Source organism: Pelobates fuscus, chromosome 12, assembly GCF_036172605.1.
Source record: "Pelobates fuscus isolate aPelFus1 chromosome 12, aPelFus1.pri, whole genome shotgun sequence".
In the NCBI taxonomy this organism is placed as follows: domain Eukaryota; kingdom Metazoa; phylum Chordata; class Amphibia; order Anura; family Pelobatidae; genus Pelobates; species Pelobates fuscus.
In genome coordinates this window covers 66,928,380-66,950,799 of record NC_086328.1, presented here as the reverse complement: position 1 = coordinate 66,950,799, position 22,420 = coordinate 66,928,380, and the positions used below count along the sequence as shown (strand labels likewise).

Below are 22,420 nucleotides of genomic sequence, written 5' to 3'. Positions count from 1 at the left end.
ACTTTGCATTCACTACTAACACACTACATTCACTATACACTTTCTGCATTCACCATACACATTCTGCACTCTCTACAAACACACTACATTCACTTAATACACTGCACTCACTACAAACACACTACATTCACTATACACACGCTGCATTCACTACAAACACACAATCACTATGCACACTCTGGCATTCACTACACACACACACTACATTCACTATAGACACTCTGCATTCACTACAAACACACTCCATTCATTATACACACTCTGCACTCACTACACACGCACTACATTCACTACACACACACACTGCATTCCTTATAGACTCACTAAATTCAATGTACACACTCTGCATTTACTACATACACACTACATTCACAATACACACTCTGCAGTTACTACACAAACACACACTACATTCACTAAACACACTCTGCATCCATTACACACACACTACATCCACTACACACATTACATCCACTACACAATCACACACTCTGCAATCACTATACACTCACTACATTCACTATACAAACACACTTTACATTCACTTTCCATGTTCTGCACTCACTACACAAACACTACATTCACTATACACACTTTGAAGTCACTATGCACAGACTACATCAACTACAAAAACACACACTCTTCAGTCATTACACAACCACATACTCTGCATTAACTATACACTCTCTAAATCCACAATACAAACACACCTACATTAACTACACAAACACACACTCTGCATTTCATGCATATAAACATTACACAAAATGTACAATCTGCATCCACTACACAGATTCTACATCCTCTATACACACACCACATTCAGTACACATGCACACTTCTTCCTTGTGGACGGACTCGGGGCAGGCCCTGTGGGTAGACTCGAGGGCGGGCCAGACCTTGAGCTGTGTCAGGAGCCCCAAAATTTCTGATGGCAGCCCTGAGTATGAATAGGTATTTATTAGAAATTTTACCACTTTACTCACAAGTGTGTTATTACTAAAATAAAGTTTTAATGGGAAATGTGTCATTTTTCCACGTGAGATAGCAGTTCTCATTACATGCATTTTCAACAATGTAGGCCTTCATACAGTAGTAACGTCTCATAACCATACATACAATGTTATTTGTGGCTCAGCATGTGCTTTCATACAAAATGTATTTATTTCAATGCACTAGCGATTTTGTTGGGAATGCTGTATAAACTCTAGAGACTTATAAAATAATCATAATTAAGAGGTAATTAAAATGGAATGTAAAAAGACAGAGAGAAGAAATGAGTAATTATTATGTAAGTCCCAGCTGCTATATTACCAGAAGCATATATTGGGCTTTGATAGTACACAGTTCTGTAATTTATTGAAGCTAACATTATATCTGCCAGTAGGTCCGATCATGCACTGCGGTCAATGCCGCATTCTAAAATTATTGCACGGTAATACAATGTGGTATTTAATCTTTTGCTGTAGCAGTGGTGGGATTATAAATCCTGCTAAAGTACAGCTTTTCTCACTATCTTTGCTCATCCAATCTGATCAAGCTACAATTAAACATCGACTTAAACACATTTTAAATGGCTTTTATATGCCTAAGTAAGCCTACTATAATTAAGCGTACTCTCTACAGCAATTATTCTTTGTGATGTGAACTCTTATAGTCTTCACATTCCCATCAGCAAAACCAACAAACCAAAGACTGCATTGGAATACCTGCATGCTTCAAATCAGTTTACTTCAGGTCTCAATTCTATCATACACAATAAAATTGTATTAAACTAATTTTCTCTTAATAATGCAGAAGTCTAATAAATTGAAATCTAGACTCCTTTATGTTAGAAGATCACATTCTCATTGTAGTAATATAATGCACTAATCATCATCTTGCCTGCAATAGGAAATAGTTCATGTATGAAATATTCTATGATAATAAAAAAAAAGTAATGATTTTAAAACTCAAACTTGCGACCAATCAAATACTGTTTATTAGTAAATCACTATACAAACCATTACAACTCTGCAATTACTGGCCTGTGTTTTGTTTTGTTTTTGAGAGATGGGAAACAAGGCTAAGGTAAGGATATTGTGAATGAGAGAGCATAAACAATACTTTATTGTCCTTGGGGTTTACCAACAGCTCTAATTTTTAATTTTTTTATTTACACCTTAATTCACTTTTGCATATAACATAACTTCCTCACACAATGAAAAAAGCTCTTTTGTTTTCAATAAATATTGTTGTTTTTTTCTTAATTGATAGTTGATGCCTATGTGATTAATGAGTAATATATTAATCATGCTATAGTTAATGTCAATTACTTGAGTTCTTAAGTGCCAGGAGCAGAAGAGAATGGGCCACTAGAAGTTGCCACAGCCCACGGGGGGACAGGTTCAGGTAAGTTAAATGAACCTTTGCTTGCCCCCCATCCACCTGAAATTATGTAAAGACCCCAGAAAGTGACAGTGCCACTTTAAACCTGCTGTTTATAAATTAATCTACCCATATGGGTTTATCACATATTAAAAACTTTGTAATCAATTGAAAATTATTGTGGGTCCTAATGATTTCTATGTGAAAACTCTCTGTGATGCACCACAAAAAAAGGTGGATGGAATGGAGGAGAGGAATATTTTGTTGTTGTTGTTTTATTTTTGGTTGGAAGGGGCAAAAAAGCTTAAGGGATACTATAAGTACCAGGAATCCTCCCCCCCTCCCCCCCCCCCACAGCTTAAGGGATACTATAAGTACCAGGAATCCTCCCCCCCTCCCCGCCCCCCAAAGCTTAAGGGATACTATAAGTACCAGGAATCCACTCCTCCCCCAGCTTAAGGGATACTGTGAGTGGGTTGAGAACCCTTGAACTAAAGGGTATTATATTTTGTTTTGATCGCATCTTATTTTTAGTTGCTTGGGATTTGGAGGATATTTTATTTCAGCTAAAAAAATAGGGAAAACTGTTTCATTTATTTTACATTTGTTTTTTACAAAAATGATGGGTGAAATATGATTTACTGGGAATTTAAGTAATAAGGGAAAGGGAAACGGCAATTGTATTTCTTTATAGACAGCAATTAAGAGGTTTAGATTTTCAGATAACTATAGGTTTATACAGCAAACAAGAAAAGTTCCACCTAACTAGCACAAAAAAATATTATATATATGTAGAACATTGTGAAAGAGGGTGTTTTTTAGTGTTCATCAAATGGTCCTGATTCATATATAGCTAGATCTTTTATTTGTGGATACATTGCAAAAATAAAAAAATTAAAAACTGAAAAAGAGACCTATGACACAATACTTCTAATACTTGTGTACCTGGTGACGTAACTTCCTGGAGACATCTGTTTGAGTGAGAGCACTATCCTGATGACTCTGGACATCTGGTCCTCAGTGAGGACTGTACGGCCTTTACTGGAGACATTGACGGGTTTGACTGCTCAAAAAAATGTGAGTACGGCTCCAATATTTTTATACATCTTTTATTGCAGTGAGCACTATGTTGTATTTCTTTCTTTCTGCCGATTGGTTCTATCGATATAATTGAAGACATTGTGACCAATAGATATCCTTGAGGTGGGGATTGTACTGCCCTTCACTTGATATCTTGAGCTTAAAGGACCACTATAGTGCCAGGAAAAAAAACTTGTTTTCCTGGCAATATAGGGTCTTTAGGCCCCCCCCACCCTCTGGGTCCCACTCCCGCTGGGCTCAAGGGGTTAAAACCCCTTCAGTCACTTACCTTATCTGCAGCACCAAGTTCCCTCTGCGCTGGGGAACTCTCCTCCTCCTGTCGACGTCAGCGCTGAATGAGCCGAATGCGCAATGCTTTCCTATGGACATCCAGCGTATTCGTACTGTGATTTTCACAGTGAGAAGCGCGGAAGCGCCTCTAGCGATCCTTTAAGACGCAAGTTTGCCCACTGTGAGTGCATATCTTTCGTTAATAATAACACCTCATCCTATACATATATATATATACACATATATACTATTGCACTTATTGAATTTTTATTTCTATTGCTGCATATTCATCACTGAAAAACCACTATAGAAATGCACATGACACTTATATGCATTAGTGTGGATTATATCAATACATTCTACTGTAATTGAAGTTCGTTTCTAACTCCATATCATGTGAGTGGTAAATCTGCACATGTTCATTGTGAGCTTTACTTACTGAAAAGTATGGCTTTTTTTCTCTGTTTTTTTTTTTTTTTTTTACATGAACCCACAAATAAAAGACCACATTATATAAGAATCAGGACACTGGAAACATTCTTTAGACGGTGTCCTCTGGACTCTTTCACCATTTTCTACATATGTATTTTTTATTTTTCTTATTTTTGCAATTTAGGTACAATCTGTCTTGTTTGTTGCATTTAATCTTTGGGGAATTCCCCTTTGTAAAGTGTTCTCTATATCGACTGCCAATGTGAATAGGGTAGAGCTTATAACTAAGATTGACAGGGAGCTAAAATGGTGCTAAAACATGCCTAGGATAAAAAAGTGTTAATTTGGAGATTTCATTTTATTTTCATACCTAAGCTAATGTGTTGGTCCATGCTGCTATCCTCTCACGTGGACTACTGCAATTTGCTTCTCAGTAGTCTTAGGTTTTCCCAACTTACCCATTTACAATCTAAAATAAATGCAGTGGTGAGGCTCATCTTCCTGTCCCCTGCACCTCCCAAGCCTCCCCCTCTGTCAGTACCTGCATTGGCTTCCTGTGGGATATGGGGCTCAATTAAAATGCTGGTTCTTGCTAAGAATTCTCTACATAATGCTGCTCCAACCTACCTGTCCTCCCTAATATACAAGTATGTCCTGTCCAGGCCCCTTTGCTCTGTTGAAGACCTACATCTACCCTCTGTTCTCACTCCCACATGTATGATCTCCTTCAAGACTTCTCTAGGTTTGCATTGCTCCTGTTCAACTTCCTTCCCTTATTCTTTAGAAGTTCACCCAGTATCCATTCCTTAAATCATTATCATTAAAAACTAACTTCTTCAGCAAAGCATATCAATTAAAATATTGTTAGCTTCCCCCTCACACTAAAGTCCTCAGTGAAAACTATTCTAGCAACCTAGTTTTCTACCCATACCTTTTGTGTTGCTATACCCCACTCCCTCTAGCATGTAAGCTCATTGAGCAGAGCCCTCAACCCCTCTGTTACTGTGCGTCCAGCTCATCTGTTTTCATTACGTGTTTGTTAGTCCACCCATTGTACAGAACTGTGGAATGTGTTGGCTCTCTATAATTAGTAATAATAATACCTTGCAGAGAGATCACACAAAGGTAACAATGGTATTGCATTACATGTCTCATCAAATCAAAACCTATAAGGAACACTCCAAATACATAAAGCACTTTAGCTTGCTGAAGTGTTTCACTTGTTTTAAATGTACATTTTTTTCTTAATTTTAAAAAAAAGTGTACATTTCAATATAAATTTATACTTTTTTTAGGTTAACCTTGGTACAAGCCTCTAGCTGTCAACCAGGCAACTGAGCCGGTTTCTTCTTGGTAGTTTAGCTCACTGGAGTTAAACTCCAACTAAAGAGACTCAGAGCAATTGCCTTGCAAATACTACTCACTGATGTGCATTGGGAAGTTTGTGATTGGACAGCCACAGAAAATCTGGGCTGGGGAAGAAGGGGCAGGTTTGTAAAAGCTGCAGACAAAAGACACTGTTTTTACATAAACCCCCAATGAAACAATGCATAATTAAAATCACGCATGTTCACACACATTGCTGGTATATCTACAATATTGTGATTAAAAAAAACAAAAAAATATTTATGCGGGCGGTGGAGTGTCCCTTTAATCTGACTTCTTACACCATCAGTGATACCCAGTTCATATGGTGATATCTTTGTCCTGACATGTTTATAGTATTCAGTGCCATTTAGACTTTTATGTATAATAATGTCTGTGTCTCATTATTCAGTTTTAAGTTTTCTATGTCTCATCTTATTTGTTGTGGACTTGACTTTATGGTTGGGGACGCAGGGTTGGTTACTTTAACTGTAATGGAATAAATAGACCCAAATAACACCCATGAATGCAATTCTTAAACACCAGAGTTCATTTGAAGATTCCAAGTCTGAAACACAAAGGACACTTTAAATGTGTTGGCTTATAATGAGCAAGTAATTTGCACTCTCAGGCATGAATGAGTGAAGTCTGGTTCTCTGAAATTGACTAAACCCTCCTAGTGTGACTACAGAAAAGGGAAAAACTCACAACACAGTAAAGTGAATTAAACATTCTGAAAACCCTAACTGTAATATGTTTGTATTGAATATACCCGTAACTACACTCTGCTGTTTTATGTATAGGTGAACTTACAGTCAGTTTTGACCTACGACATCTCTAGTTTCTGACATGCTAGGATGCCTGTCGCAAGAGTTAGGATCAAAGGATTTTTAATTAATCAGATTACTTTACTGGTTAGATCACTAAATATTAATTGATTAATTAGATGTTATATTCTAAACTTTGCCAAGATAGGAAGCCCTGTAAAATTGGCTTAACTGATATATCTAATGCAACACATTTGTGTGGGTGGAATTTTGCTCTCAAACACATATTTGCTTGTACTTTTTCATTAGTCTTTCATTCTTTTAGCATTAATAATGGAGGGTCCCTGTCAAAGCTGGCAGGTTTTATATGAATGATGTTAGTATAGGTGAATTTTCGTTTTAATTCCAGTTGATAAACTTTGTGTGAGTAATTTGGCATTTGTGCTTTATACTCTCTTAAAAGACATCTCTAATATGCTCTCTATTTAAATGTGTTCTATCATGAAAAAATATAAAAATCTTCATTTAAACATAATTGTGTTTCGATGTCATTATTGTTTTCATTCTTCATTATATTTTTTCACTTTATGTTGCTTACTATCTATAATATAAAAACATCCTGTAATATCTTAACAAATAAATGCTACACTTCACAGAGGTGGCCATCATACGGTTAATATTTTCAATTTATTTCATTTAAATAAATATTTGTATTGTTAAATATTGTTGCTCTAGACTTGCAGCTGATATAGGGTTGGATTTAGAAGGGTAATAGAGGGAGTAGAATCTACTGAACTTTGCAGCAGGAGACAATGTACTCCTTAGTCATTAGAATCCAATCCTTAATCCCCTTAATGTGCAGACAATACCATGAAATAAAACATACAATACACGTTCTATTACATGGTTGGATTTAAACATTTTATGGTTTTGTTAGACACAATTTACATCTAAATGGATTTGCTGCGGTAATTCCTCAAGCTGGGTCTGTTTTATTTGCCCTCCTATATTTCCTATCAATATAGCTCACTACCTGCATTGCTTTCTCAAAAACAGCTGATAAAGACCCTTAACTGCATTTCACATTTATTTCATATATTGATTTTCAGCGACATCTGGTTATTTTCCCACTGAAGATGATGTCCATTTGGTGCATTTAATATCCATTCCTAACAACCATTTAACAATTTCTATTTGGAGATGTTCCCACCCAAAACCACAAAATAAATGAACCACAAACAACCAGCAGCCATTCTGTAGATGCACAATACTCTACCAGTTCCATAGTAAACCTATTGCAGCACAATAGAAACACTTGAGTGAACCAGCATCACATACTAACTGATAAACCCCCAGTAATAGATATTAATTTAGGCATGTTGTAAAGTAGTTTGTAAACTGTGCTATAGCTTTCATAAGTTATCTTTATTTTTAAGGATTAAAATCACCAGTCGCCACCAGTTTTTGTTAATGTTTAGCCCTGTTGAGTAGAATTTTACTCCAGGTCGTATGCTATTGCTTGAAGTGTCAAATAACTGTTATGGTCTAGCTAGACGGATAGGACAAATTTTATTTTATTGTTTATTTTTAGTCTCGTAAATGGTATTATTAACACTTTTTGTAAAAATGAATTCTTGAATTGGGTGGTATCTATCAAGTTGTGTACATTGAGTTTTTATCAAAAACATTGATTCAGAGGTAAAATGTGCTAAAAAATAAATAAATATGGGCAAATGAGTTTTCCCTTTTCCCCCTTAATGCTAACTGAGGATGACAGACAGAATTTGGGTACTGTTCCACGTGCCCTTAAACAAATGAAAGCTATTGAAGAATTTACTAGAGTGAATGGTGGAGAGCTAAGTATATACACTCATATAAGCAGTAACTTCAGAAATATTTTTGTGCTGGTGCCATTATTCACTCATGGGCATCTCCTTTCAAATCATTCCCATACATTCCATCCTTGGTGCTGTATTTGGGCATGCATCATCATGGCAGTGTGTCACAGGGATTATAATGATTTCTATTGTTTGCCAGGCTGTGTCTTGACAGCATCACATATAATGTAAGTTTAAAAAAAACAATAATAAGCTTTTGATCGTAAAAAGAAATATACAAAAAAAACTGTGAATAAATTATTTTGATAGAAAAATAAGAAAAGGGTCAGCGCTAATAAAATTGGAGTAAGGTAGGCAGTGGCCCAACAAAAGGTAACCCTCAAACTCTCTGAGGAGAGAACATACAACATAAAGAAATACAAAGAAATACAGGAAACGGGCTGCGCCAATAGTTAAAAGGTACAATAGTTCATCTGAATAGGTAGGGCAATATAATGTAGTTGGTCTCACTGATATGGTGGGACTAAAGTTCTGATGGAATAACCGTCCCACTAATATGCAAGACATAAACGAGGAGACACAATGGTGCAGTATACAAAAGCCAATATGGGTAAAATAAACAAATATGTGCAATCAACTCACATTTAAAAGAGCTATAGTCAGCTCTAGTGTGTACAGAGGTATAATCCCCACTTTAAAGGATATGTAACATATGTAACATATCCTTTAAAGCGGGGATTATACCGCTGTATGCCCTTCACACTAGAGCTGGCTATAGCTCTTTTAAATGTGAGTTGATTGCACATATTTGTTTAATTTACCCATATTGGCATTTATATACTGCACCATTGGGTCTCCTAATTTTTGTCTTGCATATAAGCGGGACGGTTGGACCACTAGGGACATTGAGGCCTCTACACCCAAAAACAGGCACCTTATAAAGATACTTACTTCTGAGTGAGACCTCAATCGGACTTTACCTTCAGGTACTCAATCAGAACTTTAGTCCCACCATATCAGTGAGACCAACTACGTTATATTGCCCTACCTATTCAGATGAACTATTGTACCTTTTAACTATTGGTGCAGCCCTTATCCTGTATTTCTTTGTAATACATTATTTTGGCCTGAGAAAATAACCTTACAGAGACAGTTCACATTTAAATATATGAGTTACTTTTTAAATATTCATGTTAAAGTTTAGTTTGACAGAAAATAATCAAAGTCTACTACTTGTCAGTTAATCTTATGATGGTGTATGCAGTCAATCAATAACAGGGATGCTCAGTTATCTACCCATGGTGTACAATATGCACAATATATTGATTACTCTTTCTGGGAATCAATTTTATGTACTAGAAAGGCTAAACAAAACAAAACAAAAAACGTAAGGTCGTTTTTAGGGTTATTTTTATTCTTAAATACCCTGTGTTCTGTAACTGCAATAGGAGGTAAATATACACATTGCTTACTAGAATTCCTCCCACGGATTTCAATGGCAACTGAAAATGTACATGATTTTCATTTAATGTGGTAAGCTAAATGTTGTTTCAAAATTCTAAGGACTATATGTAAAAAAATATTTAAAATAAAAATAGACAGGAACACCAAAAAGATGGCCAGTGCTCTTATATAGTACTACATTTTAGATTTTGATTAATTATATGAAAATCCTGTCTTCCTCACTTACCTCTTTCACAAGTGTCCCCAAGGTACCCGGTCCCCACGCAGTCACAAATGAAGCGATTCCAACCCTCCCTGCACTGTCCTCCATTTCTACATGGGGCACTTGTACACTGTCTCTGAGCTTCCCTAGTGCAGAAAGGGGAAACGCCTGGGGTTGCTAATGATTCTGCAAGCCGTCGGATGTCTCTGCTCTTGCCATCCACAAAGAGGTCCCGAATGCACCCAACAAATCCAAGACCAAGTGAGGCTGTCCAGACTTCTGGAGGAAGTTGTAAATCTTCTCTTGGTTCTGGAAGACCTCCAAGGTACATGTCCCCTTCAAGATCAAGTATTTCACTTTCACCTCCAACCTGGAATGGGGTGTTTCGACTGTTAACCGAAATGGAGCCTGGGAAAAGAAAGATTTATTAATTGCCATCATTTTCCTATAACTAAAATATATATGTAAACTTTGAAATTGGTTGATATTTTTTTTTTTTTTTATAAATACTATAAACTAAATAATAACAAAATAAACCCAAACAAACACTACTTAAGTAAATATAATTTAGGTAACACTTAAATTAAGTATACTTAAAATTAAATGGAGAAAACATTGTACACATCTGTAAAATATCAAAAGATAAAGTTATACTCAAATTAATGCAGATATTTACAGTCTATGGGACAATAGTCTAATTCTTCTTCAAATCATACCTCCCAACATTTTAAGTGGGCAAATAGGGACTCTTTAGTTGAAGGGGTGTGAGTACAAGTGTGACCAGGAGCATTGCTGTTCAGATAAATGTTAGATGAGTTACTAATAACAATTTATGCAACTAAAATGTCATTTAGAACAGTAATAATCTATTTTATTTAGACAGACTGACTTCTAAACATATTTATTGTAGTTTAAAGACACATTACTGTAAGTATTAATGTTGTGAAGTTCTGTTGTACACTCGCACACACCAACAATACTGAGATTCTAGAAAAGAGGGACACGAGGACAGAAAAGAGGGACTCAGGGATTTGGGCCAAAAAGAGAGACTGTCCCTCCTAAGTAGGTATGTGAAATTGAGCATTCACATAGTGTCGTCATATTCAACATGTTGTCCTAGACACACATGAGTTCATGTTGCTTGGTAGCACATGAAAATGCTCCCCTTTAGTATAGAGAATTTATGTTCTGCAGAATTCCCCATTCACAGACAGACGCACACAATCACAATGGACAGACACATAAATACACACTTTTTCATAGGGGTACAGATATACAGGTAATGACAGACACATGCAGTACAACACAGTCAGGCACAGATAACATACACATTTTCTGTTGTTTTAAAGTTTGGGGGCCACACCAGGCGAGGAAGGATTATTCAAACCAAAACCAGTGTTTTCTTAATGGATGGAGTAATCTTTTGAGCACGCTTAACAGGTACTGATGGAAAATGAGGTTTAATTTGTCATCAGTTTAAGTTTTTATACAAGATATGTTCAAAAATATTAACTCTGTTGTGTTGAATGTTGGTTTTAAAACATATGTTTTATTTATACTTATGCAGCAAAATGTGCTGGAAAAAATCATCTGAACATGGGTTTTTGGACAGTTGCCCCATAAATATTTTTTTCTACAATAGACCTTCATGTGCTAAAATGGTTTTAAATACAAATATACCCAACAACAAACCTTTCCTGCCATCTCTCTGAATGTCCACATGGCACCACTCTCCATCATTGATTTTCTTGTGACTGGCTTTAACCTTTATTCCACCAGATCCAAGATCAAGCAAAAGGTACAATGTTCCTTCAAGTAATTCCACTGCAAAATAATCTGCTTTTGGTGGTCTTTCTGGTCTTCCAGTGGTAACAGCACCTACAGCTGCTGACCCTGTGGCACCCCCACCGGCACGTGGTCTTCCTTGGCTGAAAAGCAGGAGACCACTGGGCTCTGTTGTCCTAAAATCAAAGGAAATAGACCCAGCCTTCTTGGTTTCCCAACGGGGTAGGCGTAGAAAAGCTTCAGGAACTTGAAATGTTACAGGGTCTAAAGAAGGAACATTTTCACAACGGAAGAGGAGGTCCCCACTAAGTCGCATCTTTGGGTCACCATCAGCAGCTAGACGAGAGAGTTCTAGTTTGAAATCATTATTTTTGTAGACGACCTGATGGAAGAGTGATGATAACAGTTAGAAGTGTGTATCAAGAGACATATCTTTATTCACTCATCGCTACTCGCATCTTAGCTATACCCTTTGTATCGCATATTCTAAAGTAAGCATTAGGCAATGAAACCACAAAATATAGCTGTACATTTTTCATATATCCGTGTAGTATAAGTTTTACGAGATATATACAGATCACTCATAACTTTCAATGAGAGGGTTGTACAACAGCTATAAATACTTGTAACATACCCAGCCATGTGTAGATTCATTCCTGAAAAATATGTGTATTATATTCATAATTAATAAAAAAAACAAGCCCTTTCTGTGATTTCTGTTGCCATGTGCTTTTAGTTTCAGCCATGTTTTTAAACCATTGAGCTATGTATAACTGCAGAAGCTACAAATCTTATGGATTTGCAGGAAACCAGGGACCAACTAGAATGCATGTCATTTTTTGTTTATTGTCATTAAAATATATATTATTTACATCAAAAGCAGGATGAACCCCAGCTTTTGGTATCCTACAAGAGTATTTGAATCCTAATTATATTGCACTTGATGTTTAGGTTCAGACTGGAATTTATTTAAGACAATGCCTTCTTTTGGCACAATAATAGCTCAGTGTCCTGCTGAGTGCTAGGATACCTACTTAGAATTAAAATTTGAAATTATCAATGCCCATACAAATGATTTTAGTTTATCTATGTACTGTAATAATTTACACAGAGTAATTTACACTTTTGTCAAGTCGTCCACTGAATAGATGTTTCTCCAATGCTTGCAAATACACTGATATAATGATTATACTTTTTATATCTTATTTGAAAATTTAAAAATTACACTGGTAATGAAACAAAGTTTAAGTAAAATTACACCTTTAAATTAAATGCAATTTTTTTTTTATTTAAACAACAATAATACTCACATCCTTAAGGCAGCCCATAAAGTTGTTACTAACAGGGGACCCTGGAAGGTCAGCTGTATTTGGACTGCCCCCTATGTAGAAGAAGTCATCACTTCCCAGCATGGTGTAATCCTCTTGGGTGTAACCAGTTGAAGTGAGAATACCGTCTACTGAGATGGTCACCTGGCCAGTAAAACGTGGGGAAACAAGGCAGAGAGCCAGAAAGAAATAGCAAAAGAAAAGGAATGCAGGGATAGTAGAATGGTAAAAGTAGGAAATGTAAGGAACCAAAGATAGAAAGTGGGAAAAGAGAAACAGGAAAGAGAGGAGGGCAAGAAAATAAAAGTTAGTATGAGATAGAAGCATTTTTAATATCTCACCATTTTCATGTCTGTTCTGTTTCTGAGGCAGGACCAGCTCTTCACCAGCGACAGGGAGGATGCGGGAATATTTAAAGAAGGGTGGTTGAGAAGTGGCAGAGAAAAAAAAGAGTAAAGCAGATGGAACAGGATAAAGTGGGTAATGAAAAAGTCAGGATTGACGAAAGAGGGTTAGAGAAGGGTTGGATTAAGAAAGGGTTAAGATTTGAGTCTAGAGAGGTTTGTAGCAGACAGATTGGTTAGAGAAATCAGTGTGTAGTTTGTGGGAGGCAGGTGAACTAAGGCAAAGATTGTATCTTTATTTAAATTTGGTTTTAAAACAAACACAATTGACCTTACCATCCAAGGAACTTCAAGTCTTCTCCCAAATCTCCAACTTTCCACTAACCTGCACCCCGTTTTATAACATTTAGGACTTAATTCACTTAGCAGAGGTCTTCCTGAACAGGAAAATAATGCTATTTAATAAGTAGAGTACATCCTTACTCTGCTAAGAAAATAATGCCTTAACTCTTTATATTTATCAATGGAACTTAATTCCCTGTTATTGTTGTACACATATTTTAGACCCCGAGTATATCTTATTTTGTTTTTTATTCATTAACCAGAATTTCTCTAGAAAATATTATACACTGTTAACTATATGAATGCTATACATATTACATTTATTGCACATCTTTAAATCTATAATAATTTAACTGTTTATTTTTTTACTTATTTTTTCTCACTTGAGATTCAAAATAAATCCTAAGTTTTTATATTCGCTTAATTATAACATAAATGTTTCTTTGATATCACTCTGACTGACCTTTTTTAAGTTTAAAGATTTCTAAACTACTGCTTACAAGCTTAAATATCTCACCTGTCATTCTTATGCAACTTTATTTCTCTACTTTTTCAGGGTTATTAACTCATTTAAGATAATTCACCAGGGAATTGCAAACTATGGGCTAAAGAAGTTGAAAAAAATATAATTTTATTGTTGAATAGCTTTTTCTTGTGAATAACCCTTGTAATACTTGCCATTAGTTATATTTATTACTGCTAAATATGTTATGAATAATAAACGATTAATTAGATTATGTAAATAACTATTTTCTGCAATGTGGACCATTGTAAAGTTTCCTTATACCAATAGAATTCCTTACACAATCATGACACCCATGTCTCCTATTCACCATTAATTTGCCTTTTTTTCCCCTGTTGTTATTTTAATATGAAATCAGCTGACTCTCCTTGTTTATTAGTCTGATTTTAGTTCTGCATTTTGTTATCTCGGTGATATGATATTTTATTTGACCCATCATCCAATACACAAAATACCCTTCTTCTTTAATTGGCCTTCCATGTCTTTTAAAAGAGTATACGTCTTAACGATATATCCATACAACTCACCTACTCACTCTTCCATTGCGTCAACTTAATGCAGCCTTATTACACTAATATAATTTGTGATTTGGGACCCTTGATGGTTGTGCTGCTAAATTTCTGTGACAGATTTTTCTTTCAGTGGTCTTTAGTATTTTTCCAGAACACCAACCTGTTTATATGTGGAGGGGGATTTTGTTCACAGCTTGTGTTTTTGTATCGCTTTGCAGCCACTGTTAGTAACACATGGACATGCAGTTAGCTTATGAAGTAACACTGTGCTGGTGTTTTAATCAGTAAGAGTTGCTAAGCCCCACAAGCCCACTTACGCGCATTTACACACACAAAAAAAACAAAACAAAAAAACGGACAGGCATATTTCAATCTACCTATTGATTCACATTTATGATTGTTCTCCAGCGTGACCCATTACCCATTTAATATATCAATGAATATGGATCTGTCATGCTACCGATGAGTCCTGCTCTTATGGACAGGTTTAAATTGACCAGTTTACAAAACACCTAAAGTGAAAATGGAAAGTTGCTAAAGTGTCTGCTGGCATCATCGGTGCTTGACATGCGTTCGCCACTTCACTGCAACCTATGTTATTTTATTAAAGCATTTTATATATAAAAAAAAATACTCTAGTATACTGATCCTGGAGGGCTCGATATCCATATAGACTTAAATTCTAAATATAGAAATGCACATTAAATTGAGTGAGACAGGCACTTTTACATACTTTCCATATTTTAGGAGATGAATACATTTAAGTAACTAAAATGATTAATAATGTCCACATATGTAATGATCATATCTTCATGGAACAAGACCAGTGAGACATGATTGTAGCCACCCTTATATTATACCCCCATAGTAGAAAGAGTAAAAGTAGCCCTTTTTTTCTCAAAAAGCTAAAATACTAAAACAATCCAAAGGCCAAATAAGGTTTGTGGTTCGAAATCTCAATAAAGCAGGTACCATAATTATTTAGAAATAGATACATCAGAGTGTCGCTGTCACCGAGCACATAGTAAAGGCATCGGTGTGGCCGACTATCAAAAGTTAATATTTTGCACAATATCATGCTAGACTAAGTTCCCTGAAAGGAGGCTTGAGGTTAAACAATGAGCCAAATCAAAGTATAACTCACGGTATTATTTTTGCCATTCTTTTTTTTTCTTTGTTGGTGCTTAAGAATCTAAAGAACACAATAATAACAAAATATTGTTATTGCTGATGTAATAGCACTCTGCAGATGGTACGGTACATAAAAGCTTCAGAAAAACTACCGATGGCCACATTACGTGCAAAAGTGACTCTATTGAAAACAAACTTGAACCAGCCAGTTCCCATCACACTTTTCTACTTAGACCCAATGATTTTATTGTATAACTGTCCTGATAGCCAAGTTGCTTTATTGCAGATGTTTGGTTCATAGAATAATAAGTCATGTTTGCTATAATAAATAATTAAAAATAGAATAAAAATGAAAGTCAAACAAAAAAAAATTTAAAGTATCGAATGATACACCGTACTGCCATTTTGTTCTTGTAGTGCCTACAAAATAACCAACACATATATGATAGATAAAATACATAAAAATAATTTATGTATTTTATTTCCCTAACCATTGCCTACATTATAAAAATGAAAATTATTACTGTTACATAAAGAAGTTCCCGAATTAATTAGGTTAGCGCAAAACCAGGTGAATGTATAGCAGTTATATATTGAATGCAATCTTTTTAGTTTTTGTAACACGTTTATTGCAGACCCGTTATATAGATAAATTGCATATAAATAAGTATGTGGCGGGTGTACAAAATCTAATTTTGGAAATTTTTGCTATATCAAGTTCGTAAACAATCTGCATTTCTTTACTCAGCTGTAGTTTTTTTTATTATTTACATTGAGAGAAACATGAAAGCAACTTGATTTGACCCCTTGATGAATTAAAGAAAAACTTGCATGGTATATTTTCCCAAAGTTATGGTACATTTTATCAAAGTGAAAAAGGTATAATATCATGACATGGTTATACGCTAATAAATGTCATGTTGATTGTTTAGGTTAAAAAATATGGAGCATTATGTTCTGTTAATTGGGAATTTACAATCTGAAAATATTAAATGAAAAATGTATATGGAAAAAGGACATATCTCACTATAATTTAAACGCAGTTGATTAAAAGTAAAAATGTACTCACAGCTATTGAATGATAAATACGAATTCACAAAAACAGAAGAAAACTATTGTGTTTGCTTCCATTTTTAAAAGGCTTCTACAAGCCTTTAGGTGCTGTCCAAGTCTATTAGCTATCAACGTGTTTTCGAGCACTTTTATAAAAACTGTGAAGATTAAAGTTAGCCCTGAACTCCTCACCTATTATTGGCACCAAAGGTTGGACAGCTAGGGACATAATGTAAATGTGCAGCTTCTGCATTCTCCAACAGGTTGCAGATGCTTGGTCATTAGTTGACTATAGAGCCCTGTTTTTTGTCAAATAGTTTAACATTTTGTGATTGTACTGAATTAAGATGGAGGGTGGCACCGAAAGACTCAAAGTACCGTAACTACTACAATAACTGGAATGTTTATGGCGTTTAAAGATTCTATGATTCATTCCTCATGAATAGGCTTGAAGGGTTATTTACTAAAATGAGAATTGTCAGAAGTTAAAAGTAAAGTTCAAATGTAAGGCTAAAATAGCTGATTTGGAAAAATTATCCAAGTAAGCTTTGCTCTAGTTTGTCTAGATTGATTTAAAATTTTAAATTCCCTTTGCAATAAATATATCTAGAAACACAGAGGTTGAAGGCAGGGCCACATTAACATAGGGGCTGATGGAGCTGCAGCTCCAGGCCCATGCCTATTGAATAGGTCTATTGATTTAAAAAAAAAAAAAAATGTTTTTACTACTCTTCACATGCTCTTGCTTAAGTATACACTTTTTCTCTGTCCCAGACTGTGTAACAGGAGCTTCTGCCTGCTAGTAAGAAGGTTAGGAGAGGAGTGGACCAGCAAGTGCTAGGGGTCAGTCCTTAGGAAGCATAGAGCTAGCGCATCTTTAGATGCATTTATGCCAAGCTCAGGGTGTTGTCTCCATAGTATGTCCTTGGTTGGTCATCCTGCATGATTGGCAGTCAGCCTGACGTGCATTCATGCCAGGCTGAGCATCTAATTCTTCTTGCAGATACACCCCCTTTTTGGGCATGTTTGTCCCTTTGGGCATTTCTGGTTACGTAAGTCACATCAGTGACCCACCCTCTTATCCCACCAAGCGAAAAACTGCTGTTAGGGGGTATGCATTTACTTGAAAGATGAAAGCGAGAAATTAGGCCTATCATAATTGTCAGCAACAGGCCAAATGTGCTCTTAATCAGAGGGTGAAACCTTACAGGAGGTCTTGTTTGGATTAGGATTCTTGGGTTAAGAAAATCCTACTACTTTAGAATACTTTTGAAAATCAAATTTAAGCACCTCTGATAAACTGCGTTTTAGGAAAAATAGGCTTCCATATTCCAAAACTCAGCATGATACGTATATAAATGTCTGTATCCAATTATAATAAATATCATACACAATCAATGTGATGACAAAGTAATGACAAAATAATAATAATAATAATGAGAAGTTATAGTCTTGTGTGCAAAAATAGTTTGGAATTCATTAGATCGGTAGGGGGTTTAAGTTTCCAAGCAAAGTATGCATTATTGTTGTGTCCTACACTCTTGTAAATAAATATATATTTGAGTTACTTCAATATCATTGCAAGGATAGAAATAAATGAATGCTATCTGCAGTGAAATTTCTGAATTAGCCTTCAGATTGAAATAGTGTTAATTTTGTCGACTAATAATTTTATTCAAATTCAAGTCGACTAAAAATTTTTATATTTAAACGGACTAAAACAAGACTAAAAGTAAAACAATTCAGATGACTAAAATATGACTAAAACTAATATGGCTTTTTAGTCAAAAAAACTATGACTAAAACTAATCTGAAATTTGCCAACAAAATAAACACTGAACAGAGGGCACCGATAGGGGCTGGCATGACACAAAGATACACAGAGGGGCTGTAGAGGGGGCAAAAGAGACCGATAGAGGCTTTAACTAAACCCATTAACTAAACCCATTTTGAGTTGTGTCAACTAAACTGGAGATTTAGTTGACTAAAATCTACTGGAGATTTAGCCGACTAAAACTATACTAAAACAATTCACATGACTAAAATACAACTAAAACTAAAATGGCTTTTTAGTCAAAAGACAATGATTAAAACTAAATTGAAATTTCCCGCCAAAATGAATGCTGGGTTGGAATGAATTACTTTGTATGCTCATTGTAGTAAGATTGTAAAAAAGTTAATCTATTTTACACACACACAAAAACAAAAGTTTTAAGGATAGTAAAATTCTAAGTTAAAAATCATGTATTAAAACAAATATTCAACACTAGTAGAAATATAAGTTCAAACTTTTAACAAATAAAAGGATCACACCAGTCCCCTAACACACGTCAGCATGCTGAAGTGCCTTAGCAGTTAAGTACATTTTCTGTCTCGCTTATTTAGCAAAGTGCTGATTTAAAAAAAAAAAATCAACACCTCCTGAATGTCAAGCAAACAGCTGGGAGGGTCTCACTCTCGTTGAACTGTACTTCAAAGAGAAAGTGACTGCTTTTCAAAGAGAAGCATTAATTTTAATGCTTCTCTGTGAGAAACATCGTTAGCGTACCATGGCCATTGCTAAGCACTGGGACACATGGCGCATGCATATCTATGAGAAGCGTCTGATTTGAAATAAAACATCAGTAATGATGAGGCATTACATGATGTAGATTGAAGCTGAAGTATGGAGACTTTCCTGGCAATGCAATAAAGGTAAGTTTAATAGATCTTAACCCTTAATATTTTTTTTTTTTATTGGAATGTTTGTTTAATCCTGGATATAAGCAATTACGTACCCTATTTTCAATAAATTAGTCTAAAAATTGATAACCAAAACAACTAGGCTGTATATAATAAGGTTAATTCTATGGTTTACATTTTTCATTTATTATTTTCGTCCAATATATATTTCAAAGTACGTGCGTGTAATATTTTGAAAGGAAAACAAGGCACTTCTTTCAGAATGTGTTTGCTTTACAACAATCATTTTGTAAACCCTCCAGGCTCTGATTCATTAGGTTTTCGCAATATCAATTGAAGAAAATACCTAGCAGTGTTTTTTTTCCCACTAAAAACATTGTATAATGTACATTAGCCCTGTTAATGTGTTTTACAGTTTTCATACAACTATTGGTGCTGCTTAAGTAAAATCCTAAATCTCTCTAATCTGAAATTATTTTTCACTTATCTAAAGTGATGCACCATGAAATAACTCTGTACTTAAAGCGGATCTGTCGCCAAAAACAAACTTCATCTAATCTGGCTGTGCACAGATATTAAGACTTAGAAACGATGAAAAAAATAAATATAAATAAATGCAAGTGGCAAGGAGTGGGAGTGTAATAATTATGCTACAGTGGACCTAAATAAAGGAAATTGAAATGAAAAAAAGAGGAAAAAATGACATTGTTACTTTGAGTTCAGAGAAGAATGGATTGTTTATGTTGTTCCTCATGTGTAACGTCATCAGTAGCCTTCCTATAAAAATGATAGTTCATAGTACAAGTTGATGTCTAAATCGAGATACACAATTAAAAATAACTGCAACCGCAAGCATAATTTAAATGTAAATTCATATAGGAGTGTCCCTCTTTGGCTGAGATCTTCAATTTTGATGATCTCAGTCAAGGAGGCATATTAGGGGTGGTGCAAGTGCCGACAGACGTGTGCAGTGCTGGAATAAAGGTAAGTATACTACTTATTTAAGAGGGTTGGGGACCTAAATAGTGTTTTTTAGCACTATATGGTGAGGAACATAAGTTTATATTCCTGACCCTATAGTGTGTCTTATTATTAGTATTATTATTATTATTATTGCCATTTATATAGCACCAACAGATTCTGTAGCGCCTTACAATATTATAAGAGGGGGGATTTAACTACAAATAGGACAATTACAAGAAAACTTACATGAACTTACCATCTATAGGAGGTGGGGTATGAAACAAATTAGGACAGGAAATAGCAATCAAATAAGGTAACAGTAAAGCAGAGCTGGAGGAGAGAGTAAAGAGACAGGTATGTGAGGTAGAGGTTACTCTGCAAGGCCTTAAGGTTTTTAAAGAGATGGGTTTTAAGGCACTTCTTAAACAATTGAAGACTAGGGGAGAGTCTGATGGCAGTAGGCAGGCTATTCCATAGGAAGGGAGCCACCTGCAAGAAGTCCTGCAAGCATGAGTTGGCCGAACAGGTGCGAGCAGCGGACAGGAGAAAGTCACGGGCAGAGCGGAAAGACCGAGACGGGGCATACCTATGGATCTGGGAAGAGATATAAAAGGGGCTAGAATTGTTCAGTGCTTTATAGGTATGGGTTAGCACTTTGAATTGACTCCTATAGGATACAGGAAGCCAATGTAAGGACTGACAGACGGGTGAAGTGTGAGAGGACCGACTAGAGAGGAAAATCAGTCTGGTGGCAGCATTCATTACAGACTGTCTAGCTTTTGGGAAGATCAATTAGGAGAGGGTTACAATAATCCATGTGGGAAATTAATAGAGCATGGACAAGCTCCTTGGTAGCATTTTGCGTAAGAAAGGGGCGGATGCAGGCTTTGTTTTTAAGATGGAATCTACTGGATTCGGCAACATACTGGATGTGAGGCTCAAAGGTGAGGCCAGAATCAAGTATAACGCCAAGACAGTGCGCTTGCAAGGATGGACTGATGTGGATAACACTAACTTGAAGGGAGAGTGAAAGAGGAGGATCAGTATTAGGAGGAGGAAAGACAAGGAGCTCAGTTTTAGAGAGATTGATTTTTATAAAGCGGGAAGACATCCAGTCAGAGATGGAAGAGAGGCAAGCAGTGACACGTTGCAGGATGGCAGGGGAGAGGTCTGGGGAGGAAGGATATATCAGGGTGTCATCGGCGTACAGGTGGTAGTGAAATCCAAATGAGGTAATAAGTTTGCCAAGAGAGGCAGTATAAAGAGAAAATAGAAGGGGACCAAGGACAGAGCCTTGGGGGACTCAAACCGAGACAGGACAAGGGGAGGAGGTATCTTTAAATGAAAGCTATGAGGACATTGAGATGTGGACCCTTGTTTATTGTGTCTAGATGAGTTTCAGCTACACCTCACTGATAAGGTCCAAAGAACCCCAAATTGGTCATCTAGTGTTGCTGTATGTTTTGGGTGAGCTAAGTTTGATATGTACATTTCTTAAGTGCTCTTAGTAGTGACACAAAAATGTGTTCTTATACATTTTGTTTTGGCTTATTATGCACTAAAATTGAGTAATGAAAACTAACTGACATTATCTTGCATAGACTCTTGATGTTTAATGACGGTTATGCAATGTGGTAGCTTAATGCTTGTGGTTGAGAGGTAAATATTTAAATAATCTGGGGAGTAGTTAGTATTAATATGGTAAAGAGTTACAAAGTCTATTAACCAAACCTTAAACATTTCTGCTTTTCTGAGTGTCCCTGCAATGATAATGAGCAGGGAAGCAAATCAAAATAAAAATTAGGTCCAAAAAAAACCCTAACAATAGTTTTAATTTCTCAGTCAAAAAGATGTCTTCCCTTTCAGTTTATTTAATATCAGCTATGACATCATCTATTGAGTTCTCATGCACATAAATATGGAGTCTACAGGGTAAAATATTATCTGACTG

The 22,420-nt window shown here is 35.7% G+C and overlaps 1 protein-coding gene across 15 annotated transcripts in view; it reads right to left on the bottom strand.

The window, feature by feature from the left end:
- The window catches only part of NRXN2 (neurexin 2), a 973,084-nt gene that overhangs the window by 548,956 nt on the left and 401,708 nt on the right, over positions 1-22,420 (bottom strand). For all 15 annotated transcript variants that reach the window (XM_063438522.1, XM_063438529.1, XM_063438527.1 and 12 more), the window contains 3 exons: positions 12,902-13,063; positions 11,499-11,973; positions 9,831-10,214 (listed from right to left, as the gene is read on the bottom strand). In XM_063438522.1, the coding sequence (XP_063294592.1) occupies positions 9,831-10,214; positions 11,499-11,973; positions 12,902-13,063 (1,021 nt within the window). The remainder of the gene's footprint in view (positions 1-9,830; positions 10,215-11,498; positions 11,974-12,901; positions 13,064-22,420) is intronic.